At 40.8% G+C, this 24,619-nt stretch overlaps 1 protein-coding gene across 3 annotated transcripts in view; it reads right to left on the bottom strand.

Moving 5' to 3' along the window:
- LOC109986898 (teneurin-3) overlaps positions 1 to 24,619 on the bottom strand; it is a 319,906-nt gene that overhangs the window by 233,675 nt on the left and 61,612 nt on the right. For all 3 annotated transcript variants that reach the window (XM_065954775.1, XM_065954777.1, XM_065954784.1), the window contains exons 4-7: positions 9,991 to 10,233; positions 9,714 to 9,834; positions 8,617 to 8,687; positions 5,449 to 5,736 (exon numbers count right to left, since the gene is read on the bottom strand). In XM_065954775.1, the coding sequence (XP_065810847.1) occupies positions 5,449 to 5,736; positions 8,617 to 8,687; positions 9,714 to 9,834; positions 9,991 to 10,093 (583 nt within the window). In that variant the 5' untranslated portion in view covers positions 10,094 to 10,233. The remainder of the gene's footprint in view (positions 1 to 5,448; positions 5,737 to 8,616; positions 8,688 to 9,713; positions 9,835 to 9,990; positions 10,234 to 24,619) is intronic.

The following is a 24,619-nucleotide window of genomic DNA, read 5'->3' as shown; positions in this document are numbered from 1 at the left end:
ACTTGTCTTGAGGACTCAGATAAAGATATCTGTATTCATTGTTAATGACAAACAATAGAATTGAATCTTCTTTTTCTGTCCCTGCAGTTGAGGTCACCACTATCAGGTAACTGGGCAAGCAGCATCTGGGCACCCATGGGTCCAGACACCACCAAAGCGTTACGTCTGCCAGTGTGTGTGTGTGTGTGTGTGTGTGTGTGTGTGTGTGTGTGTGTGTGTGCATGTTAATGTGTGTTTGTGTCCACTGGGGAGCCAGCCAGACGTCTCTGGTCTAATATTTCCTCTCAGGAGAACAAATAATGCAGAGAGGCTTCTCCTTTTCCCTGTTCAGACTCGATTCTTTATTCTCCCCCTGCCTCTCTTTTGAGTCTCTGTAACCATTCAACCGCTCCACATTTTCTTCTCCTTTTCTCTGATGTGTCCCGCTCCTCTCCCATTATACCATCTATTCAGGTTTTCATTTCTCTTCCTCCTGCAACAAAGCCCCCCCCCCCCCCCCGATAGAATCACAGGAGTTGGTTTGAGTTACTGTACACACACAAATACCCGCGCACGCTGACTTTCTGCCATGAACCAGGGTCAGTATCAAGGGAGGGAAGAACAAGAGGCGCTCTCAGCGGAGGAGATGTATCGCCTGCTGTTTACAGAACAATACCTCCGGCATCATTGAGAGGGTGAAGACGAGAGGTTAGAGTGAGGTGACTGCTGAGTGCTGCGTCTTCACGTGTGTTTACTGTCAAGGATTCTCTCCACACGGCTCAGTACCACACTGATAACAGAGAGGCAAAGGATGGAGACGGATGTGATAGCAGTTTAGCCGTGTAACTGTACAAAGAGCACTGTAGGAGCAACAGCACGGCAGGAAGTAAACACAATGTGAGTGTGACTCTGGTCTGTTCGCTGCTCTGACACTGTCAAAATGCACGGCAAGCCATCCAAGTAAAAAAAAAACAAATGAACAGGTGTTAAATCACACTCACCAATCAAATGAAGGTCAGTGAAGTCGAGGCAAATCAGGAAGAGCTCTCCGATAAAAGTTTGTTTGGAAAAAGAGATGTAAAAGAGAGTCTGCTGACCTGATCTTGTCGGGCAGCTCGAGTTTCAGCGCTCTGTGTTGTTCTCCGATGTGCAGACGCGGAACCGACCATGCGTCCCTTTTATTTTATTTTATTTTTAATTTTGGAGTCCCCCTGTCATGGGAACTAAACATTTTTCACAATTATGTAAAGCCATGCATGAGTTGTATTACGACGTTAGGCCAGCGGGGGGAATAGGGAGGGGGGGGGGCCATTGCACCTAGTGTGAGTGCGCACCTTAAAGAGCTCTGCCCAAAAATCTCAGACTGCTCATTGGCTCATATTTAACCAAGTGGTCAAATATACAGCATGGAGAGAAATCACGAAAAGCCTTCTGGAAGATCTGAAAATCGCGTAACGTGATCACTTTTCTTGGATGAAAAAAGGGTCACCCTGGCCCCAGTGTGTGGCATGTTATAATGCTGTTAATTTTAATTAGCTGCACACAAAGAGTGACCCAGATTATTTCTAAAACACGACGTCGTTTCTCTGAACAGAACAGAGTCAGAAGGAAAATCACCTACGACTAGCAGTGCTCACAGAGGGCGCTCGTTGTTGTGCTGTGATTTTAGAAATGAGCAGAACTCTTAAGTTATCGATGAAGAACTGTCGGAGAACATGACAGCCCTCATGTTGGCTTAACTTAAAAAAATAAATGAACAGAACAGATGACAGCAGTAAACTGCCAAATTGCAACATGACATTGTAATTTCATTGTGAAAAGACAGAATCCATAAAACCCAGTTTGGCTCGCTCCTTGAATATAAACACAATAGTCCCGGTGTGGCTCTGGCTTAATATTCTGTTGCATGTCCACGTGATGTTGTTGGAATGGGTTTTAGAGAGCCATGTGCAGAGAAGTAAAGAGTCATTAGATATGCAGAAAGATTAAAGGCCTGTCTCCAAAGCAGAGACGATCTGCTGGCTGCTGGCTGCATGTCTCTTGTTAGTCAGTGTGCAGTGTGCAGGGGCGGACTCAGGATGTTAGAGGGCAGAAAGTGCCCCCGTTTCACCTGCCTGACAGGTTCCCCATGAATATTTATATTTGGGGCAACAACAGAAGACATTTTAATGTTTGTTTGTTTTCAAACTCGAGGCCCCCTGGTGAAGGCAACTTGATAAAAGAGTCATTAAATGAAGTTTTTATTTTCCTCCCTAATTGATCTCACATAAGACGACGACTCAGCTGTTTTCAATGTTGCCCCCCCCCCCGAGATGTTTTAAGACTTAGATGATTTCCAATTTCAAGTAAGAGCTCCTACAGTAACAGTTTAAGGAAGTAAAATGTACTAAAAAAAAGCCCCCCCCTAGTCAATGCCCGACGTGAAGTCAGGGTGAGAAGTCCGCAGGAAAATATCCAGGAAAATTCACTACGAACTAGAGATGTCACACCACCAGATTTTAAACTTCAATATGATTCAAGTAAAAAGCAAACAACATCGATTTCCTGTTTCTGTCGCGCAGAAACAAAAATTGAAGTCCTAGACACTGAGCACTGAGTCATTTCTTTTAATCATCAAAAACTGCAGACAAACTCCTGCACACTGTCTAAAGAGGGGTACACACACTACAAGATAATCAGGCCTGATCCCCAAAGGCAGCAAAGGCCTGATTATCTGATGGTTTCAAAAATGATGGTGTGAGGTGTATAACGAGTGATTTTCACCCTCCCCAATCTGCTGAGTGTGGCTAACGTTAGCAGCGTTAGCACCATCAGCCATTAAACCGGCACTTTTGGCTTTCATTTATAAAAAAACATATTAATGAAGTTATCTCATGAAGTACCGTAGGTGCGTAGGGCGACAAAATATAATCCTGCACACTACTCCTTCTCAGTATCACTAATTTATTAGAAAAATCACAACGTTTCCAGTCCCTCTGAACCTTTGTCGGTCCCTCTGAATTTGACAAAGGTTCAGAAACTGAAACGCTGATACTGAGCAGGAGAAGTGTGCAGGATTTTTTCTTTTCAAGTCATTTATAATAGTATGAACATTTAATTTAGCCAACTAGCGAGGGTGACAACGTTGAATCCTTTATTCAAGCACATCCCTAGTTATTGCATCAACGTTTTCTGTGCTCCTGTAGCATTCTTTTAGTGGAGAAGTTTAAGAAGAGAAACTTTTTTTTTTTTTTTCCAACAGGAAGCCTGCAGCCATAAAGTGACCTCCCCCGTGTTGCGCAGTCGTATCACCTGCCGTGACATTCATGATTTCACACTTCTTAATGGCTATCTGTCCTTCATCTGGATTAATCACCTCTTGATAATGATCCAGCCGCCGCTAATACAGGACACAAAGAGTCTATTACCACTGATAAAAGCGGTCCACACCCACCGCCGCTACATCACCACACACTAACAAATGAGATTGCACACAAACACACTCACACAGCTGCATTTTAAAGAGTCATTAGCCTTTGAAAACTTGACGACTACTCACTTTTAGAGCTGCAAAGTGTTTCCTCCAGAGCTCTGACATCCACAGCATAATGCCATTTAATAAAAACATTATCAAACTTAATATAGCAAATACAACGAGTCAGCACTTCACCTCAATGTTAATTACAACATCACATCTCTTAATGAAAACCCACTGTGTATGCGTCTTTGTCGGGCTTAATGAAAACACTGAGCGAGTGTGTGTGTGTGTGTGTGTGTGTGTGTGTGTGTGTTTGTGTGTGAGGAATCAAAACATGTCTTTTATTAAGAATAAAGACACACCTGTTTGGGAAAACTACCTGGAGGATAATGAATAGGCCTAACAAATAAATAGAGATAAGAAGTGCAAACACACGCACAAAATATGACTTTACAAACACATCTGCACTCGAACAGTCGTGTGCAAACAAGAAAACAATGACAACACTTAATAAAATAAATGTTCTCTCATTAAAGTCTTCATACTCAACCAGCTGAGCTGCAGGGGAACGTATACAGTCCATATTTATGTCAACAAAAGGCATTTCTTTTTCCTTATTCTCCAGATTTTCTTCAATGATTTGAACGCATTATTCCTCAGATAGAACTTCAGGGTCCTGAAGGTCACACATATGTTACGTAGCACATTTAGAAAGTTGTAGTTCGCACTTTGGATTCTCACAACTTTATCCCACAATGTTGAAAACAATGCAGCTGATTCACCGACACGTGAGGAATATGAAATCTTCTGCAGGGCTGGCCCAAGCTTGAGCACTTTCAGCTCAGTGTTACTGTTGTTTTTCGGTTGTTGATTTATTTGTGTAACTTATCAAATGTCCCCTCTTTACCAAACACACTGAAATTTTAAAGATTCTGCAGAGGCGTCACATAAGCTAAAACTAGAGAGTTCAGCATTCATTCTCCTCACCGATAAGAAAAATATAGAAATGACACCCTTTCTACAAATCGTCATGTGCAAAACAGCTTAAAATGAGATGATTTATACCAACATGTTGCTAAAATAAAACTAAAAAAACCTGACGATGCCTCACTCCTCTGCATCTTCATGATGTGTTTGATTTCTCATTAGTTTGACAGCTGTACATCACTCACTTTAGTCCAGTGATAATTAAGTATTTTAACTCTTTGTTTGCTTATTTAATATTCTATTCATATGTTCAGTCTTTCCATGTTATGGACTTGTGTATTAAATTCAGAATATCAGGTGTGTTAATTAGAGTGCTACTCTTTAGTCGGCAGGAGAAGAGACATATCAGCAAAAGGGGAATACACACACAAACACACACACACACACACACACACACACACACATGCACACACCCAAACCCAGCAGGACAAGAAAATGCATCTTGAGTCTGATTTTCCCTTTTTTTGTGCATGGAATAAAGTCCTGATTTAGTTTTGAATCAACTAAACAAAAATCTAGAAAAGATCAGATTATGTAGGGCTCTTTGTGACAGAGGAAAAACCTAACATTTTGTCTTTTTAAATTCTTTGAAGAATAAAATCATGTTTTAAAACTATGATTTCAGGATTATTAAAAAACATGAAGCCATATCTTCTTCACAGGCCACAGAAGCGTCTGATGAATCAGAGTGTTCAGAATCAGAGCGAAACTGGAGAGTATTCAGACATCCACGACAAAGGGTTGAAGACCCAGCTGGGCGTCAGAGCTGGCAGGAAGCTTTGTGTTCATGATGTGCAAATATATACAAGAAAAGGTAACCAACTGTGTATACGTATATGTAAAAAAAAAAACAACTGTTAACTAGCATTTGAAAATCAGTCAGACATAGACGGTATTTGTGTGTAAAAAGTGGCGCAAAAATCAAATGTGTATGACTCGTCTCTTCTTAGAAACAGAAACAGAAAAGTTAAATAGTGGAGTTTTTGAACCTGTGAAGAAATCAAAGTGTCAGTGTGGCGTCCTACCGTTGTCGCTGTCCGACTTGTTCTCGTGCTCCGTGTCGGTCAGAGTGAGCACTGAGTTGGAGCGGCTGGACAGGCAGGAACTCCTCCCGGAGGATTTACCCAGACCCCCGCGGCCCCACAGCCTCATGGCGCGCTCCGGTGACATCACAGCCTGACTGTCGGCATCCAGGTCCTGGCCCGTTCCAACAGAGAAGCCGCGGTGGGGGAGGCCCATCTCGGAGCAGAAGGCCAGGCCGCGGCGGGACGGCGGCTCGCAGATTCCCAGCTGACGGAGACTGAAGTGCTGACCTGCGAGACAAACACAGAGACTTCATCAACCCTTTTAAACACATTTGAAAGAATATTATTTTATATATTTTGATATATTATTTCAGGTTCTAGGCTGTGTGTGTGCAATTTTAAAGACGAATAGTTTTACGGTCTTATATCAATGCTGTCTTTCCTCTTGTGTGTGAAAATGGCCTTCACAACCTCTCACACACCAACAGGACTCCAGCGTGTTTTAGCAGACAGTAGTCCAGAGATAATCAACGACTTGTAATGCTAAAATATCACAAATAACAGAAAAATTCAGATTCATACAATAAGACTAATTTGGTGATTTTTCCTCATATTTTAATTAATTCTTTCCTCAAACAGATCCCATCTTTAGATAAACTGATGAAATGAATCACTGCGTCACACTTTATGGAGCCATAAGAGGACGTAACCATCACACATTAAAAAAAAAATCAATCTGCTGACTGGATGAATAAATAAATAAATGATGTCATGATTCCTAAATTAGAAATATTTTTTGGTATAATTTAACAAATGTGTTCATGAATATTTAAAACTCATCTTCTGAGGAACAAATTTTAGTTTTGGGCTTTTAATGTTTTTATTGTAGAGTCACGACAGTGGAGAGAGGAGTAAATGGCAGAGAGAGAGAGAGAGAGAGAGAGAGAGAGAGAGAGAGAGAGAGAGAGAGAGGGGGAAAGAAGCCACCAGTCGGATTTGAACCCGGGCAACCTGCTTGGAGGACCACAGCCTCCACACATGGGGCGCACGTACTAACCATTAAGCCACAGGCGCCCCAAGTATTATTTTTTTTAAATAGAAATAATTAAAAAAAGAGAAAACAAATTCCCAACACTTCATCTGTAACGACACAAATACAAAAAAATAAAATAAAATGAGCGGCAGATGAAAATGTTTTGATGTAAGTTATTTAGTTATTTATTTGTAACAGTTTACGTCAATGGGAGGAGGAATGAAGTCTCAATAAATCTTCATTTCTGGGATTAATGACTATTCTTAATTAAGTAAAAATGTAATTCTGCAGAAATAAAAGATTTAAATTTGAGATAGATTTAAAATACAATCTTGCACAAATGAAGAGCTCTGCATTAAAACTCCTGTAACTCTCATACTTTTAATCAGAAGGATTGGTGATGGTTTTTGCGGCTGCGGGCCGTTTTTTAATGATGTCTCCTGGAATAACAATTTCATTTTTACATTCGAGCAGCAGCACCTGTTGGTGTGGGTGGAGGGAGAACCGACTGATACTGGCAGGAAGTGTGTTTCAGGAGAAATAAATAAAGCATGGATCCATTTGAGAGAAACACTGGGAAAAAGCAATGATCGGGTTTTGGACATTTTCATTGGCTGAAAGCAACAAGAGTGGACAACGAGCGCCTGAAAGCACAGATCTGTATCGGAGATTTCTCTGAGATTTCCAACAGCCAGCGTCTTCTTTTTTTTAAATTGGTGGCTGGTGAATATTAGCAGAGTGAATTTTTCTTCAAATGTATCAGGAGCAACTCTTTCACATGGAGCTGCAATGAGCTGGAATCAGGATGAAGAAACACACAGGTGTGATAATCCTTTAAAATAAAAATGAAGAAGAAATAAACGATCACATCTCAGTGTGTGCCTCTTCATCTTTAATCAGCAAATGAAAAGGGAAATTATAAAAGCTTTCCGTAATTAATGGCACAACAAGAGATAACGAGTGCTGCCGTTCAATTAAAAGTTATATTAATTTTAAATGAGCTCCAATTAGGCCGGCATGAAAACGAAGGCGATAAGATGACTGAGTAATTACGATTTTTTTCCTTTCTCAAATATTGACGCTGTGTTAATTGGAGCTGCAGAACAATGGATGTTCTCTGAGGTTCAACGTATTTCATGTGCCATTTTTAACATTTCCTTCATTTTATATTCCCTTTTCTCTGTAAGGCATCTCACTGTCGTTGTTTCTTATAGCACTGTCTGGTTGTTGAATATTTTTAGAACAAGTTAAAAGCATCATTAATATCTCTTTTCCATTATTAACCCTGTATATATTAATACCAATACAGAAATCTGTGATTAAATAAATACCCAAGAGTCACCATCAAAAACAAAAGACAAAGATTCACAAACGATTGGTCATGCATCCCTTTAATGTGTTTCTTTATGTAAAAAAATAGATATTTGAGAACTCATCTGTTCAGATTCAGATTCTTTATTGTCCCACAAGATTAAATGGGTTTTTTTTGCAGCAGGAGCACACAGAAGACAACAAACACAAGGACAACATCATCGTAAAACATAAACCAAAACAAAGTTAAAAAAATCAGACAACACAACAAAATATAAAGCAACATAAAACATCATAATAAAATAAGTCATGAGCTCATACTTGAGATGGGAACTCCTACCAAGTTATTAAAGTGCAAAGTGGAGATGTGAACATGTTCCAACAAAGGAAATATACAAACACATGCAGAAACAGGATCCTATGGACATGCACTAAGGGAGAGAAGCCAGGGTGACAAGGAGACCCACAGTGGGTGCTCCTGAGCTGATGGTGGGGAGGGGGTTTGGTGCCTTGCGCAGGGCAATGCTCAGAAGGTGATCTGGCACCTCTCCAGCTACCAGACCAACTTCCATATTTGGTCCGCAACGGGACTTGAACTGGCGACCCTCCGGTTACCAACCCAAGTCCCTACAGACTGAACTACTGCCGCCCACGGTTTATTGCAACCATCAGAGAAAGTTTCACAGCTGAGCAATCTACTGGAGCGAGTACAATGTGTGTTTTTAATTTATAGTTTAGACATGCAAAAAAAGGTTGAGTGTGTGTGTGTGGGTGTGTGTGTGTGTGTGTGTGTGTGTGTGTGTGTGTGTGTGGGTCTGTCCCACCTTGTCTGTTGTAATCATCCTGTTCACGGTGAACCATCTCCTTGTGTCCCTTAGTCGTCCCGTACAGTAACCTGTCAAACACAAAGGAGTGATGTCATCAGCTGTTATACTTTCGAAATAAATAGTCCTTGAAATAAAAACGATTTTATTTAATTGTGTTTTATAGGTACATAAATAAATGATTTTAATCTGGGATCAAACAGAGCGTTACCGGAAATTAAAATAAACAGCAACAACAACGTCAAAGCTGATAGGACAATTTCACTTTGGATGATATATCAAAAAGTAAGTGTCCATATCCCATTACAATGAACGTTACCAAATAAGTGGAGCTGATTTCTTTAACTGGATACTTGCTCATGTATTAGTTGACATTAAAAACTAATGTTTTTGTTTCGCAATGAGTGGGCAGTATTCAGTTAATACTGTGACCTGTAATCTCCACAGAGTCCATGTACGGTTTTGCTCCCTCCTACAGTGTGAGTGTAGGGCAGGGCAGCCATGAGCAGCTGTACTCACGGGTTTATATCAAGTGGGGATAAAGAAAAAAAACATGTTTTTCCGAGGTTGATTTGCGGTTCAGTTTGTGTCTGTTTGAAGTCATGTTGATGAACTGATGGTATAAACGATTTGGAGTCAGTATATTGGGTTTTATTTTGAAATTGACCGGATGCTCTGTGCGTTTCCATGCCTGACTTCCTGTCTGAGTCGATCAATTCTGTTCAGCTTGATGCTTGCTTGCATCATGCTCTGTTGAAAGTAGACTTGGAACGGAGCACAGATAAGCTGTCTACATCCTCGATGATTTTGGGCCCCATTTGCTCACATACTGGATGTGAGGAAAAAGTACAGGAATTTTTTAAGAATGCTATGCATGTACGCCCGAAAGAAATTGCTGGCACTGGCACATTTTGGTTTAATTTCCTTATAATGCCTAAAATATGATCTTAAGATTCATGATTTTCAGAGGACAGCTTCAAATTGACTGTATTGCTTTAACATCTATGTACCACAAACCTTTCTTTAGCATTTTTCCAAACTGAGCATATTTTAGATCTGAACACATTTATATTCCTGCCGCAGCTTTCAGGGCTGACCTGGTCTGGTCCTGGTGCTGGTCGAAGGCCTTCAGGGTCTCACTGGACGAGTAGGACTTCTGAGTGGGGACCCGGAGCCCCTGAGAGCTGATGGCACAGTCCTCACTGTCCCCTGATGAACCTACAGCATAGACATAAACATGCTCATTCTTTATTATCCCTATATCTGTTTGAATTACAATTACAGAGATTAATACAGAATAAAGAATCATTCATGATGAGTTCACAGTTTGTATGAAGCTGTAGGGAAACAATTGATGTCACTCTTCTGTCTCACCTGTGTACGGCCCCTCTTTGTCCTTGCGGCTCTTGGAGAGAGAGCAGTATGGACGTCGCTCTTTCACTTCCATAATGCTTCTGCTTGTGCTGCCGGTAAACATACAGGCATGCTGCTGTTCAGCTGCATACACAGAAAGACTGATGGACAGGCAGAGAGAGAGGGAGACAGAGATTGAAGAAAAACAGAGCGAGTCTGACAGACAGAGAGAGAGAGAGAGAGAGAGAGGTTGTTGTCCTCCACCTGCAAACAAACACAAAAAGGTGTCAATGACATTTAGTAATAACAGTGTCTAATGTGCTCCTCTGGTGACTCATAGTAAACATGTTTACTGTTTAATCTGCACATAAACTCTCAGGAGCAGCATTGTGAAACCAGTGGTTAGCCAAAGACAAGTTATTCTTAAAAAAAATACACACAGAATTACTGCTGTCAAATCACGCGTTCAACTCAAATAACTTATCAGATAAAAAAATGAATGCAGATGAATGACACTATAGGATGGCTTTTCATTTTATTATTTTATCTATCTTTCGTTTCAGATCGCTTGATAAGTCTCCTCCCCCAGGACACGACCTGAGGAGGGTCCACACACCCTCTGAAGAGAACCACAAACACACACACACACACACACAAGCTTACATACAGAGGTGTGCTCAGGCACGTCCAAAATTGAGGACAGACCTTTTCTGTTACACATAAATCCTCCCCAGTTGGGTTAGGGTTAGAGAACCACGTTCTTCTTGATCGCTCCTGTAATGTACGTCGTTATCATCATCGTCCTCCATCGTGACTCATGAGCGCTCAAAACAGATTCGCTCGAACATTTAACCTCTGCGACTTTGTGAAACATTGAGGTGAAGCAGACAGTCAATTCAACAGACACATACAACGAGAGACTACTGAAGAGGAGGGACAAGTCTCTGTGTGCAGAGAGCAGGTACAAGTGGTGTGTGTGTTTTGGGGGGTGTAAGGAGAACTGAAGGGAAACGACGCCATCAAATAAAAGTAATTTGAGATTTTTGCAAAGTCATACTTTGAATAAGCTAAAATGGAATAAGGGATATATATTAAGGGATATGAAGCATTTTAAAGAAATCCTCCCTCTGTGCAGAAATACCAGTGGAGCTGAAGACCATTTCATAAAGCCACCTCCACACACATGCATGTAAAATTCTTACACAGTCAACCTTACTGTACATTAACATCAGCAAGCTGGGAGGTCGGACTTAAAGTTAGCATACTGTATAGCATGACTTAGCACGTAGAAATGTTTTGCCACCTGTTTGCCTCTGCCATGCTTTCACTCCACTTTCATATCCAGGAAGTGCCAAATAGCATTAAGGCCTGCCATTGGCTTAAAAAAAGGGGTGTGTCAGTTGGAAGTCACCAAGTATGGATGAGGTGGAAGGGTGCTAATGATGGCTACAATTAAAATTGCCAATTGTCTCTTGTCAGAAACCATCTGCCTTTAAAAGGGGAGGCTGGAGGTAAAACATTGTGGCATTTCATTGGACAGCATTTCTCAGATTCTTCTTTTTGTTCTTCCACTTTTTACTTTTTGTACTTTTCTCTAATTTCTTTGTGATTTTACAAGAAATATTCAATTTTTTTTTTGTCTCCATGCCTCGCCTGTACAGAGTGCAGCACAGGATTCTCGTTCCAGAATATGAATTCACTCACACTGAATCCTGACAATCTGCCTTTTTTTAGCCTTTACCCCCCCCCCATCCTGCATGTTGGTTGTTTGTTGGTTGCGTGACGCTTTAATCAGTATGGAGGTCACAGAGACCCCCTCCCCCCCACCCCCATGCCCTACAGTATGAACCTCGTGTACCTGCATGCATAGCTGCTCCGACATCTGTTTCTCTGCACCGCAGCGTCCTAAAACATCCGAAGCTAATCACTATCTGTGTCTCATGTAAATGAATGTTAATTTCCTCCTCACTGTTATGCTTGTTTCATCCTTTATTTTTTACCTGTGAGGTGAAAGATGTCAGGCTACGTTTATGTTCTTGTTAAAAATCAGGTCACTTTTATCTGTTAATAACTGAATTCAAGCATTATTTTCATCCTGGTTAGATTTCTGGAATTCACTTGTACACTTGTCTGAACAACACAACGTCAACAAACTCCAGCTGATCTAAAATGCAGCCAGACTCATCACCAGGTCCAACAGGAGAGAGCACATCACGCTGGTTTTAAAATCCCTTCACTGGCTCCCCAATCCATTTCAGAATTGATTTTGAAATCATGGTGATTACTTTTAAAGCTTGTAGAGGGTCAGCTCCAGAATCTTTGCTGACCTCCTGATCCCCTGTGAGCCTTCATGTGACCTAAGATCCTCCAGGAGGTCATTACTAAATACTCCTTGGCCAAAACTAAAACTAAAACTAAAGGCCCCTACATTGTGGAGTGATCCGACAAAGGAGATCAGGGAAGCTGACACACTGTCTTCGCTATTTTAGACTGGCTTTTTTGCTAGTTATAATCATTATCATCAGTGTCACTTGTCTTAGGGAACAGTCTTCGGCAGAGCTGTTCCAGCTTCTAGTTTCTGAAATTCATCCCCAAAATCCAAAGGAACAAGTCATCTTACAAACAGTGTTCCTCTAAAGGAAGCATGTAGATCTTGTTTGTTTTCATAACGGAAGAGCAAACAATGCCCCCATAATATTGATGCTTAAAAGTAAACATGTAGATATCAGAAGATCTTTGTGATTTTATAAAGCAGAGCTGTAGTGATGCAGGTATCTCATGGTTGCAAAATAATGGATGGAGAGGAAGTGTTCAAAAAGGCGACTTAAAAAAAGCAGGGTCCATCATTTATACAGTTTATTGGAGTAACACAAAGTCACAGATATTATTTTTTCTTTTAAGTGTTCAAACTCTGTTTCTTTTCCCCACCATCTTTAGTGTGGTACTTTTAGTGCAAATAGAGAAAAAAAAAAAAACTTTGTGGGAATTAAAACATATCCCTTTTGCTTCAAATCTGGAAGCAACTAAACAGAGGGTTTTTAAAAATGCAAATCGCAGAATGCATCAAAGGCTTAAAAAAGCTTTATTTGTTATCCCTGAATAAATATCCTGGAACTTGGGAGATATTTACTTTACTGTTTTCTTCCTGCCAAAGAAAAAAAAAAATCATTTCCAGGCAGCAGTTGAGCCCTCTGATAGTTCATAATGTTAATGTGTGAAATGTAGTCCTGCCATCTGGTATTTAATATATGTAAACAGAAACACAAGAGAGGGAGTGGAGCTGAGGCAGGTTCATCTTTCCATATAAAATATTCTGCAGGTTCTCCGCGCACTGATTCTTTTTTTAGTCTCCATCACTCCCATAGCAACAGTTGGACAAGTTGGATTTTACGACACAAAGGAGTAATGAGGGCGCACTCACACTAGGCAAACCTTACCTTGCCCAAGCCCACTTCACCCCTAAAGTCCAGTTTGTTTGACTAGTGTGAGTGCTCCGATCTGTGCTCAAGCACAGCACACTTCTTTGGCCCTGGCACGCTTAGAAGAGGTGTGCTTTGGCACAGTACAGTTCATGCACGAGCACAAGCATGCAGGTACAAAACGTGGACAGCCCCCATTATTGAGAAATCCCGGAGTGTTCAGTCTTTATCTGACTAACATGACTCAAAATAAGACACTGAGTCAGTAAAGTAGCTGACATGTTCTCTGTGTTGTTCTCCGATGTGCGGACGCGGACCCAACGGTCCCTTTTTTCTTGTAAACAAGGCACGCTTCTTGATCTCATAAAGCCATTCATGTTTTGTGTTACAGCATTATGTACCAGGGGAAACCATGCTCAGGCCCTGGTTAGTCCAGGAGCAGTGTGAGTGCAGGCCAGCGGGGGGAATGGGGAGGTGGGACAACCTAAAGCACTTTGCTAGTGTGAGTGTTCCCTTAGAGACAACCTGTTGCAACCAGTCTTTCTGACTACATTAGAAAAGGGAATATAAGTCAATACAGTTAGACATGTAAATCGAGGCCTCATGGGCGGCTGTGGCTCAGTTGGTAGAATGTGTTCTTGGGCAAGACACTTCACCCCAAGTTGCTCCCGATGCTTCGGTGGCGGCGTGTGAATGTGTATGATTTGGATTAGTTACAGCTGATGGACACTTTACATAGCAACCACTGCCATCAGAGTGTGAATGAGTGTGATTGGGTAGACGTGACAGTCAGAGTCAGAGGACTAGAAAAGGGCTATACAAGCTCAAGTCCAAGTCCATCATAATAAACCAAGATGGCTGCCGCTGGTATGGAACAATAGAGGTCGCCTACCTCATTAGAGATCAACAAAGCAGACGGTATTTGAAGCTTTGCATCGTCTGGGTTGGCTACTAAATGATGTGTTTGTGTATTATGTTGAATTAAAAGCGGTATGAACGGGATATTGGAGCTGTTACCTGGCCTTGCAGCCTATCTTTACCTCACCCGTTTGGTCGCTCTAATTGGTTTAAGCATCCAGAAAAGTTTTTTTTTTTTTTTTTTTTGCTTCACTTAAAGTTAGAAATGAACTGAAAGGTCTCAGACTGACTTGCATTTCTGAAATGGTCTGGTGATTCCAGGCTAAAATTCATGCAAATATAGAACACCGAATTCACCTCCTCCTCTGTCTGAAAGCAGAGTTTGTCTTTGGTTGAGAGAACACAAACACAGCTTTTCAAAACAGTTTCAAGCTCCAAGAAAATCTCACTGCTCTGCGCCTATCAGGCACACTCACATTTATCTTACACTTTGAGCCATTCATGATGAATCAGACCCTAATCATTGACATACCTGTATTCTTATTGTCTTTCGTATATTTTTCAAAATGACACAATTTTCTGGTATTTCTAATGAAAGAGAAAAAGCATGTACAGAATGTGGCTTTCAAGGCCACCGTTTAAATTGGACGACGCTGCCTTCTTTTTTGCTCCTCTTTATGCTGAGTTTTACATATTCAGCTAGATTTGATCCTCTGATGGGATAGTAAGCTGATAGGATAAGTCTACAGTCTGTCAGCAGTTCTTTAAGTCATGTGTGCATCTTTTATTTACTCACAGATTCACCAGCTGATGTCAGTAGGGAGTTTTTTTGTTCAGAGGGAAAGTTAACTCTTTGCTTTTGAAGGTTTTTAGACAAAAGAAGGAAGAAGATACATCAGCTAGAGACGAGACTGATTAAATAACGGGTGGCAATTATATTGGTGATTTTGTTCACAACAGATCACATTCAATATTCAGTACTAATTTCAGATGCAGACATGAGAGTAAAAAAATCTGATTGAAGAGAGTGAGTCTGAAGAAGTCATAAAGAGAGTTTGAACACGACTCAGAGAGAGAGAAGTAAAGGCGGGCAGCAGTGGTCACACAGATTTATAAGCCGTCAACTTAATCAGAGACACTGAGCCTTAAATCCCCTACCTTCTGGACCTGCATGCATGTGTGTGTGTGTGTGTGTGTGTGTGTGTGTGTGTGTGTGTGTGTGTGTGTGTGTGTGTAATCAATGTGCAGGGTTTCTTTGTGCAGCTGTGTCCTGATGCACTTTGCTGTCTGCACTTCTTGGTTTCTCCATCTCTTTCTCTATTTAATTCAACCCTTTTTTATTCCTCCATCAGTATTGAATGTAATCTTGTTTAACTCTTTTCCTTATAACGACAACAGAAGACACAAATCAGCCCGTGCAGGTCATTAAATGAACCCCAATGACAGGATTCTGTCATAACCAGAAGATATCTATTTCTGCAATAATTACCCATATCCTGTACATGCCACGCTTTACATGTAGAAGTGCTCACAAGAATCTTAAAGACAAAAGAAGGAATCGGAAAGCATCAATTAAAAAACACCTTCAGATTCTCTGCCCTGATTCTTCCCTCTCTTTTCTTTTTTCTGCACAATGTAAACAAGCCCACATTTGATTTACTTCTTGTACTTCTTCTGTGATCTCCACCAGGATCAAAGTTGTGTAGTGACTCAAAATGACATTCCTGATGTGACTGTGACAGTCAGTCTCCACCTCATCTGACCTCCACCTCTTTGAATCACCTGCAGCACCAGGTGGAAGCCCGTACTAAAAAGGTCATGTATCGTATAACTAAACAGTCACCATGAGGCCAGTGTGGTGACAAGTGCTAATGAGATACATGCTATTTATATGATAATGATTCAGAGATGCAGTTCTCCATCTCAACACAAACCAAACGTGGACAGAAAAAGAACCATTATGCATCAACAGAGAGCCAAAGGTGGATTGCCGTGCATATAATGTTTGTTGGTTGACACCTTAAACGACAAATTTATATGAACCTAGTATTATTAGAGTCCAATGTAACCTGAGAGAAGGAGCAGCCACTATTTCTGTGTGTATTTCTGTTGTTTAAGGACAATCCAGGAGCTACATTGTATGTCTAATACTTTTCCTTTTGTTTGTAACCAAATATTGTGGTGAAAGTTTTGAATTTAAGCTGCTGTTAAAATGGATACCGATCTGAAATCTGTGAGTCAAAGGTCTTCCTCCAGGCTTGTGCAGGCGCTCTGTTATGACCTGACATCTCTGTTGGGTCTCAAAGTTTGTGAACTTAAAAACAGTGTGTCTGGATGCCTGGCCTTGGTGGTTATTGTTGGAAAACCAAATTTAATAACTTTGCACATGGATTGTGGTGAAGCTAGATAATCATTTATGGATAAAAGGTTTGCCCATTTTCCACCATGACTTTATCCAGCTGTTATGGATGAACCTTCAGTGGTTTAGAGTTATTTGGTGGACAGATTGATAAGTTGTTGTTACCGTTTACTGATTACCTCAGCTTGTGCTAGAAGCTTGAAACACTCAAGGTGATGTAAGTGATTAGCCTGCTAGGACTGCCAGCACACGGAAACTGGCTGAGAGTGGCTGCAATGGAGAAGGTTGACACACTTTGAAGATAACACTCAACAGCTTCTCAGGGCTCTGACTCTGGGGGCTGCTGGTGGACTCAGGAGGCTGGGTGGGAGGGTTGCCCTCTTGGATGCCCCTGTGGTAGATAAAACGTGATAAAGTGCCCTCCAGGGTCCCCTTCCTGTGGACAAAACTTGGATATGTGCCCTCCAGGGTGCTGTTCCAGTTGTTAAAAAGTGGCAACCTGCACTCCAGGGTCCCTTTCCAGTAGAGGTGGGACAAAAAATCGATTCATGTAAAAATCGAGATTCTTATCCTCCGCGATTTTAAATCGATTCATAATTTCCAAAAATCTATTTTTTTCCAACACCTTCTGTCTCGCCATAGCACTACGCGGCTCCCATAGAGCAAGCTACCATGGTTAAACACTGCTAAGTGCTAAGGCTAGCTCAGAATGGAGCAGCAAGAAATTCAGCCAGTCCCGTAGTCATTGAAGGCAGGTGTTTGGGCACATTTTGGATTTTACAACCTCCCATATTCAATATGCAGGGTTTGCAAAATGAAAGTAAAATCTTTCGGAAACACTACGAACGCCCGTTCTCACACCATACGCCATCACCCAGAGTTGAAAGAGGAACAGCGGGGACCAACACCAACAGCAGAGCAACCCACACTGCACTTCTTCAGCGAACTTTCAGCAAACTCTGAACGGGCAAAAAGAAATATGAAACCTGTGTTTGATTACCCCTGTGTCTATTTAGTCTCTGTGTTCCTTCCCTCGTGTTGTCAGATCATTGTTGTTGAGTTGCCAGTGTCGTTTGTCGTATGTTGGAGTGTCAGTGTTTCTCATTGCTTATCAGTTTTTGGATTTTCTCAGTTTGGACATTTTTTGATAGAAAGTTTTAGTTTTGGCATCATAAATGTTACCTTTGGTCTTAACGTTTGCCTTTGCATGTTTATATTATTGCAATCAGTATAAAACCTTTTCAAATAATGAAAATTGTATAATCTTACACTTTCATGTACACTTTTTTATTAGCTCGCAGATGACTGGAGTACATCCTGAAGTATGTACTCTAACTAAAATCCAGAATCGTTTTGAATCGTGACCTCAAGAATCGGAATCGAACCGTGAGACACCCAAAGATTCCCAGCCCTGCTTTCCAGTGGACAAATTGTGGTAACGGGCCCTGCAGGTTGCCCTCCCTGTGGACAAAACTTTGTAATGTGCCCTCTTAAGTGCCCTTCCAGTGGACAAAGATGTTACACGCCCTCCAGGCTGCTCTTTCTTACAAAAAGTGAACATGAAAACAAAGAAGACTTACATCCTTCATATCATGTTAGTTTTAATCACAGTGCAGCTGGTTTTCTGTCCGTCCAAGTGGAAGGTCAGACTTAGAGCTTGACATTCAGCTTTGGAGATTGTGGACAGTTTGTTCAGACAACAAAAAGTCCAATCTCAAACTAGAGAAGTGTGCATGATATCATTCTGTTCAAAGGAAAAAGATGTGTGCATGTTGGTCTCTGTATATTTATTTTTACTGACTGAGTCTCTGTGTGTGTTCTGAAACAAGTGTGTGTCTGATGTACTGTCTTTATGAGTTGCTGTTTGAGCTGGAGCTTGGAGGAGGCGTTTTTCTGACAGCTTACACAGTAGAGCTTTATGCTGCTGCTTCTGTTAATCAATCTAACATTATTTTTTATGTCCAGGGCTGCCGAGAACATATTATGTGTACAGTGACATCCCTCTGTATTTCTATTTCAACCGCCTGTATCTCTATTAATTATATGTCTCTTTTAGAACCTCAGAAATGACAACTGGAATATGTGAAGAGCAAAATTAGACAAACGTCTTTAACAACAAAGTCTTCCATGTATCACCTCTGCATCTCATCCATTCTGCAGTGAATGGAAAGAATCATACTCAAGGTGGAGTTCACAAAAAATGGATTGGTGCCACTAAAAGCTCCATAACTTGTGCATCAATTGCCACCGCTAGCTACGTAACGAGGCAGACCCTCTCCATGTGGACAAATTGTGACAAGCTTAATTCAACCCCTGACTTTATAATACTAGTAACGTCAACTAAATTAATAAACTCAATTCAATTATTTTCAGGTCAGAAAGAGGTGAAATTGATCACTGAAAAATGTGTGTGTGACAGTATATAAATACTGCGGCGCAGTTATCACCAACTCGCCGAAGATTGTAGATTTTTGACTGATTTTTGAAAGGGGCCAATTTTACCTCAAATTGATGCTCAACAGCTCTTTTAAATTCATGCAAACTAGACTAGCGTACAGATTCACTGTTTGCTCTGTAGCGCATTAAATCGTTTAGGTGTGCTTTTAGAAATATCCATTGATTCTAACAAATTTAATAAACTTGTAAGGCTTGTGCTTGTAAGGTTGTGTGTTTGTGTGTCAAACCAACACTTCTTAAGACCAGAAAACTCTATGCATGCGTTATCGTAGTGCTGGTGATTACAGGAGCAGATTTAAAAAGTGTTGTCTCGAACGGTTTGCTACAGAAACTTCTGGACTCATTTTACATGGAAATATTAAACAAGAAAACACACTTAACTCCCTCTCAACATAAAACTACTGGGTGCTGCTCATTTTATATGGACCACATTAGACGGTAGTTGGAAAAGATTTTCTGCTTTAAAGCTCTTTAAGCCAAAACTGTCAATCCAGTTGCTCCCCATCCTAATGTAAACTAGCAGTGTTCAATTGTGTGTGTGGAATGAAAATTGATGGCTACATGTATAGAAGTTTTTTTAACAGCTCCTCTTCACCCTATCAATTACATCAACAAACATTCCACACAATACACACTCGTAAAATCTAAAACCATCTGAGATTAATGTTGCATGAACTGAATACTCTTGCAAACCATGCTAGCAATGACAATGCCCCTTTCGGATAATAAAGTCAGAAATCTTTTGATTTATAATTTAAATGATCTCTCAATGATAAATACAAATATTGCTGCATTGTCGTAAAGATGGGCGGGTAAAGTGGTGATTTTGGCAATGATTAATTTCCACAGGGATTCTTTTGCAGGATTTGTTGCAAACAGTGATGCTAATCAATCAGAACACCATTCCTGCTGCATGTGCTGATGTGTTGTTTGTGTGCCTGACTTCTCATGCACCTAGTTTGCTAGCAAAAATGTGGACAAAAAAAGAAAGAAATAGATTTACTTTTGCATTTCGGCCCTCAGCAGCTGTTCATTGACTGTGACTCATTGATAAACGCTCCAACAGTTGAGGTACTTACTGTTTTTACCCTGACTCTTGTTAGAAAAACAGAGAAGCTCTTGTAAGGATTCAGTCGACGTGTGAGGAGGCTCTTGTTGAGAGCTCACATTGAGGAGCTCCTCAGCTTTGAAGGAGAAGCTGTTGTTTAAGATTCATTCTCAGTTTTCCTAATCAATGGATCTGGTGCAATCTGTTCACAATCTGTGGAGCCTCTTTAGTCACAGCCTGGACACAACAGCTGTCTGAGCTCTGCCAGAAATGTGCATCTCCACCTGCACCACGCAAGCTGCAAGTTGAGCATTTCACTCTTCATTCTTCTCCACAGGCTGGTAAACCGGACACTAAATAAAAGCTCATCTGTGTGGAAGAGAGTGACAGCTTACAACTCACGCCTATGGCTGGTCCTTAGGGTTTCCAGGGATGTACCAAGCACTTCATTTTCTGATAAGTGGCTATGGCTTCAAATATTCTAAACTTCTGCTTTAGCTTACATAAACTCCAGACCCCCATTTATTAGGGCGTTCCATAAGTACCAGCTGTCTGCCAGCCTTTCAAACATTTCCAGTCAATTACTTTCTAGTCCATCCAGTGACGTCTGCCTCGTTTAACCTTTGTCACATCACCAAAGAATTCCTGTCACCAGACGTTGGGATCTTTAGCATTTAGCTAAAGTTAGAAGCAGCTCGGCTCAAAGTCTGCTGTCGGGGAGCTGCAGAGAGACACTAATTGTTAGTGTGAATTGCTTCGTTTTATATGATACTTTTTTGATTGATTCCACAGGTCTTTTTGGAGAGGAGGAGACCTCTGTGTATAATTCAGCTTGTGGAAAAATACTTTTCTATCCTCATATCAAACCTCACTGTGTTTTTACCTGTTTTACTCACCAGGTGTGTTTGTTTTAGAGAGGAAGAGTCCTTTTCATATAATTTGGCTATTGATAAAAATCTCATGAACAACTTGAGATTCCTTTTGACAGTCATTTTCAGAAGTTTACCATGCGGTTTTTCCAGAAATGTGAAAAAACTCAGCAGAAGAAGAGATTGAAATGACTCCAATCTTCAAGTCCGTGCGGCACGCACTACAGCGCCGCTGTACTCAAGTCAATGCTCCTGTTTCCACAGCAAACGCCAGGGTCCGTCTCCATCAGCAGCACCACTCTGCTCTGCAATGTTTCAAATGCTAGTCTATTTCCGACGGTGACCGCTGCAACTATGCGTCAAGCTTAGCAAACTAGCCAGAGCCGAACAGAGACAGTCAGAAAAGGTAACACACAGCGCGTCCGTTCAATTTAAAAATAAAACACAATATACTTCAAAACAGGCCCCAAATGGAAAGCAACCCATCCTCAGAAAGACTAAGCAATATGTTGTTTGCACATTTTTCTCTTTATCCTTGCGTGATCTTGTTGTTCTCCTGTGATGTGTGTTCAGCTGCTCATGTCTGCTCTCTGCTGTGCTCAAGCTCCAGAAACAGACCAAGTTGGGCAGGGCGCACTCCATCCAATACAACAAAAAAACGTGGCACTGACGGGACACAGCATGCATTGACTACAGTATGTGGAAATTGGTAGTTAGTCTTTCTCTCCACTCAACAAAATCACAAATTATCTCTCAGATTACTTCTGTTGAATTTACATTAAATACAAGTTGAAGAAACATTTCTCTTCATAACACATTAAAAATATGTCCAGTCACATATCAGTTGATACCAAATGTACGAATCCATTTGATTCTTTCCAAAAAATGTGAGCTCCCAACACACGGAGCACAGTGAGGCAACAGACAGCCATTTGTGCAGCAAAGTTTGATGACAGTGCCCGAGCCTGACTGACAGCCAGCGTGGGAAATGTGACAGCCACAACTTGGCCGCCAGGCAAGTAACACATTTGCATGTTTGTTGTCTAATGCTACAATCAGAGAATCAAACACAGCTGCAGTGCAGATGGGGACAAAAACAGTCATAATGACGACGGTTACATTTGGTGTTGTATTAAAATGAGGAAAATAAACGTCTGCATTGTAAAATAGGAAGAGGGGGAATATGAGGGATGATGTGAGCAGAGACATGATATAAAGGGTGATGGGAGAGATGCATAGAAGCAGAGAAAGGAGCGAGACAGATAAAAGACTAACGGTTACAAAAATAAGTAACATGGAGTAGAATGAGAGGAGAGAGTGAAGGAGGCTGGAGAGATGCTACAAGGACAGATGGGACAAAGAGAGCAACGTGACCGAGAAAGAGCAAGAAAATGACAAAAGAATATGACCATGAGGAGCACTGTTAGGAGTGTTTCTTTGTAATTTGATTTTTAAATATACATTAGAAATATAAAAACGTGTTTTGTGAAGCTCTTTGTTCAGTTTATCTGCCCGGAGGATGGGACAGAGGAGGCTGAGAGGGGAAACAGAAGAGAGATTGATTGAAAGAAACGATCAGTTTGCTGTTGTTTTTTTTCGATTAATAAGTGAATTAACAGAGCATGATCGGGCGCTTCATCAATAATTAAAATGTTAATTAAAAGCACTGTGCTTCATTGAACAATGAAGGGAAGCTAATGGGGATTAAAGAGCCAGTTCAAGATTCCTCTTAATTAGCGAAGATCAATTAACCTTCATCTGCTGTCAGTCCGAAAAAAACTCATTTTTTTATTTGCATGTTTTTAAGAAAAGTTCAATTAATCTCAAAAGTGTAGAATATTTCCATATGCGCCCTTTATAATTGTTTTAGAATCACCAGACTGTGTAAGGAGATAGGAGGTTTTATGCATGTGTTTGAAATCTGTGCATGTTTTTTATTATATTGTGCGTTTTTATCCTTAATGCATAAAGCAATCTGTGCTCCTTGCTCAAAAACAACAATTATTTTTATTAATGCAGATTTCACTTTAAACAGAGGAAACATCCTTCAAGCTGGTACTGCGAAACATAGGGACACAGAAAATTTGTAATGGTCCCATATTATGCAAAATACACTTTACCAAGTTTTTCAAACACTAAAATCTTTCCCTAGTCTGTCGACAAACCCTGTCCGGGAACAGGCAAAGGAACTCTATCCTCTCCGTCTCTTGCCTGCTCCACTTTTCAGAGAATGTGTGCTCAAACAGGCTGTTTGGAGATTTTCCCTTCATGACATCACAAAGGGCAGTAACCCCTCCCCCAGGTGGGGGACATTCCCACAGGTAGGTGTTTGTTTTGCCCTCTGAGTCTGCCTTCTCAACGTAAAAAATAAGACATGGAGCAAGAAAGCCCGAGACACCCAAGCTCTTCGAGAGAGCGGCGTGGTCAGACAAGGCTCATTTACATTTAAAGCTACAGACACAGAAACAGCCTGTTCTGAGCAGGGCTGAAATAGAGGGGTTTATAGGCATGATCAAATACAGGATCAGAGTGGATTTTGAGCTTCACAGACATGTTGTGTGGAGCTCTGAGACATATCAAAAATGTTGATAAGTCTGAATACCTAAGTAAATTCTTTTCGCGTATTCCGTTGTAAAGAATTCTGTTACTAACAACAATTTATCATCTAAACATCATAATTCATAAATATGGATGCAGACAAAATGACAAATACCCAGCAATGATTGACACTAGGTAAACAGGCAGCAAATTCAGAAACAATGCAAAAGTCCAAAACTATTTAAACAATTGAATTGTGCTGCAACTAAAATAATTCTACAAAGATTTCAGAAAATTGCTGTTGTGTCAAACACTGCAAATTCAGCTATCCAACGGAGGGGAGGTGAAAAGAAAAGTGCAGCATGAATTTAACAGAATACAAAAGAGTGAAGATGGACAGGGACAAAATCAAAGGTCAGGACAAGGTTTGTGTGTGTATGAATGAGTGGCTACAGACCTGACACACAGCAGCTCCTTGTGCAAACACCTCCCTCTGCTGCACTCCATTGTTGACGATAAAGTCGGACCATAAAGCCATAATAAGAGCTCACAACTCGTAGACGTAACTGTAGCCCTGACTTATTCACTGTGGAAAGACTCTTTGCAGAGTACATACACATGATTAATTGTAACACTTGTGTGTGGAAACTCTGGGCGCAGTGGCTCTAATTCTTTGTGTGCCCACAGGTAGAAGTGTGGCGCGTATAAAGGAGAGGTTCCTACAGAACACTAAAAGAAGATTTAATTTTCCTGAATGCAATTAAGCTAGAATAAGATAAATGTCAAACAGCAAGAAAAAAAACATGCATCAGCTCCAGCCAGAGGCTTAAAACACTTCACCTGCTTTTTGTATTCTACACATCTCTAGACAGAGTGTCACAAATCATTCCCACTGATTTAATTTACAGCCAGTTTATACATTCATGATGTAGAAACAACACCAAGAATGAAGATCAAGGGCTTGCCTTTATTTACATTAGCTGGCTAAAAATAAATTATGTTGCTGGAGATATTGCAGAAATTTCTGCAGGAAACTGGCGGCATGATGGTGCCTTCAGAACAAAAGTCCAGGGAGATTTACATCTCCTCCTAAAGTTGCACA

This window comes from Labrus bergylta, chromosome 1 (genome assembly GCF_963930695.1).
Source record: "Labrus bergylta chromosome 1, fLabBer1.1, whole genome shotgun sequence".
NCBI classification, from domain to species: Eukaryota; Metazoa; Chordata; class Actinopteri; order Labriformes; family Labridae; genus Labrus; species Labrus bergylta.
Note: the sequence above shows the minus strand (reverse complement) of the source record. Positions and strands in the feature narration are given on the sequence as shown.